Source organism: Montipora capricornis, chromosome 7 (genome assembly GCF_036669925.1).
Source record: "Montipora capricornis isolate CH-2021 chromosome 7, ASM3666992v2, whole genome shotgun sequence".
In the NCBI taxonomy this organism is placed as follows: domain Eukaryota; kingdom Metazoa; phylum Cnidaria; class Anthozoa; order Scleractinia; family Acroporidae; genus Montipora; species Montipora capricornis.
This window is the reverse complement of record NC_090889.1, coordinates 50032857-50035321: the sequence shown is the minus strand read 5'-3', so window position 1 is coordinate 50035321 and position 2465 is coordinate 50032857. Positions and strand designations below refer to the sequence as shown.

Below are 2465 nucleotides of genomic sequence, written 5' to 3'. Positions count from 1 at the left end.
AGAGATGATTTGATTTTACACAATTATGTCGTAAGCCTAAGCCAGATCGAACGATTTAAGCTTACTAGAACTTAAAATTTACCCCTTTACAATTTGAGCTTTAAGCAGAATCGTTCCAACATTTCAGCCACAACTGTAGCTCGTCATTTTTTAATACAGATGACCTTCTGGCACTTAAAGAACCAGGAATGTAATTTTCCACACGTTGATTGTTCGTTTTCTCCTTCCCTCTTCAAAAATACTGCGTGTTTATCCTAAAACGCCTCGGTTTCATGTTTGACCACCATTTATGAATTCGGTGTATTCACAACACGTTGCCTCTACTTTTTTCGCACTTTCTCTCCACTTGTTACTGTAGTAGGTGGGTAAGCGAGCTGCAAGCTCTCTAATTGTGGAGTAAGTCTCGAATTCCTTTAAGTAGTTGCCGGACTTCATGGTTTCTTGCATCATGACAAGGAAATCGCTGAATTCTTGTAGCTCTGCACTGGTAGTACATGGTGACCAGGTTTTGTCTCTGTAGGCTTCATAGATTCTAAAGGGATCTCTGAAACGTTCTTTCAGCGTTTTTCTAGCTCTCTGGTATGTGTCTTCTGTCTGCAGTCGTAACAGACCACTGATCGTTTTTTGTGCTACTCCACAGGTATATTCACTGAGATAGTAAAACTTGTAGTTAGGTTTAACAACTCGGTCCTCTATCGATGCATCAAAGGCATTTTCCCATTTCGGGTACTCTAAGATGTTTCCCTCGAATACTGGAGGCTTTGGGACTGCAATGGTCATTCTTTGCAGCAATTTAGCTCGTGCTTTCTGAATTTTGGCGTTTTCTTCCTGAATGCGCCAAAGTTGAGAATTTTATTGCTCAGATTCGGTCCTCGTTGCTGGTTGGTCGGTAGCTCATGTGACGAAGATGGGCGTGGTTACGTCAAGCGCGAGGGAAAGTTGAGCGATGTTCTCTCACTTGTAGTTGCGATTCTTTTATTCACATCTGGTGCCTGGGATGGCGTTGTAGTGAGGATGATTGGATCCTTAACTTTGTCGCCGACAAAATTTGTTTCTTCTGTAGAGCAATAGTGTCATTCAATTTGGATTCTTGCAGTATTTTTCTAAATTGCTTCGGCCATGGATAGTTCTGCATGTAATTTGTCTTGCTCATTCACACGCTCTAGCTCGTTCTCTTAGAGTTTTAATTTGTCTCGCCGCCTGTCGATGTCTTGACACCTTTTTAGCGTATCTAATTTCGCCTTACGTTTCGCAGTTTCAATTGCTGCAAGGAGGACGTTGAAGACGAACGAACCGACAATGAAGACTTCCTGGAATGCTGTGATCTTTGCAAGAGGAGTTCGGCTCTTTCTATTTCTCGATCCTTTATTTTCACTTTGACGTCCGCTAAACATTCTTATGCTGCATTATTCAAATCCACGTACTCTTGGTGAGTTTTAATCTAATTAAGAGATCAGTCACACCGGGCCTTGAACTTGCTCAATTCATATTCTAAGCCGTCTTTGCAGGCGTGAAGTCTCACCAGATCCGATGGCTATCTTAGGCATAGATGGCATCTATGCAGGATTGAACATCTTCTATTGCTCTTTTCCTTTTCTTTGTACCGACTCCTAAGTCAAATTGTAAACTCTTTTCGGTGGGGTTTCTGTCACGACATTCCAATTGTTCTTCACGTTCTTTTGAATTTACGCAGCTGTTTTCTTTAGGGCTTTCAATTTGAGTGATTAGTGTTCATACACATTATTCCAAAATGGCTGCCATTTTAATATTTTTTTGTTTGCATGCAAAGTGGCCCTTATGGACTCGTTCAAGGTTAAATACTCTTTTGAATTTTATGTTTGAAAGCGAGGCCATAAGGGCCAATTTGCATGGGAACAAAGGAACACTGAAATGGCGGCCATTTTGTAATAAGGTGTATTTAACCCTCGTTGACTTTAATGGCTTCTTAAGCCACAAGTGGAAATCTCGTTTTCCTGGGTTGTTTGTACACACAGTCGACACTCTAACACCAATTCAATATAGTGAAAGACTCTTTACTTCATTTGGCCTCAGGGCGTTTTCATATGAATTGAAGTGAAGCGATAAACAATGTTCTTAGGTCCTGATTATCCTAAAAGAATTTCCTTGTAACTTTGTCTTAAGATCTTGATCACAAGGGGTCTTAACTTGAACTGAACACGAGCTATGTTTGCGACATTAAATGCATTAATCATGGTAACATCAATCAAATGAGAAAGTATTTCTTTCCGGAAGTGATTACACATAAAGATCTGGCAGCTTGGTGCCCATGGCGGTTCTGTGTACTTGGAGGTAGTTTTTATCGTTGAATTCAAATGAATTCTCTTGACGGATCAGCCTAAGATTTTTTTTAAGGACTGTGACTGTGACTGTGGCCATAACCCAAGTAATGAGTATGTGTACATGGTGGTTCTCAAAACTGAATTAGCGTAAGAACAGCAACATTG

At 40.5% G+C, this 2465-nt stretch overlaps 1 protein-coding gene across 1 annotated transcript; it reads right to left on the bottom strand.

Moving 5' to 3' along the window:
* Positions 1-270: 270 nt before the first annotated feature.
* Positions 271-780, bottom strand: LOC138056263 (uncharacterized). Its single transcript, XM_068902054.1, has one exon. The coding sequence runs from the start codon at positions 778-780 to the stop codon at positions 271-273; it is 510 nt and encodes a 169-aa protein (XP_068758155.1).
* Positions 781-2465: the final 1685 nt, after the last annotated feature.

What these genes read in the sequence shown, in the direction of transcription:
- LOC138056263 (XM_068902054.1), bottom strand. Translation starts at nt 780, where the DNA reads ATGACCATTGCAGTCCCAAAGCCTCCAGTATTCGAGGGAAACATCTTA.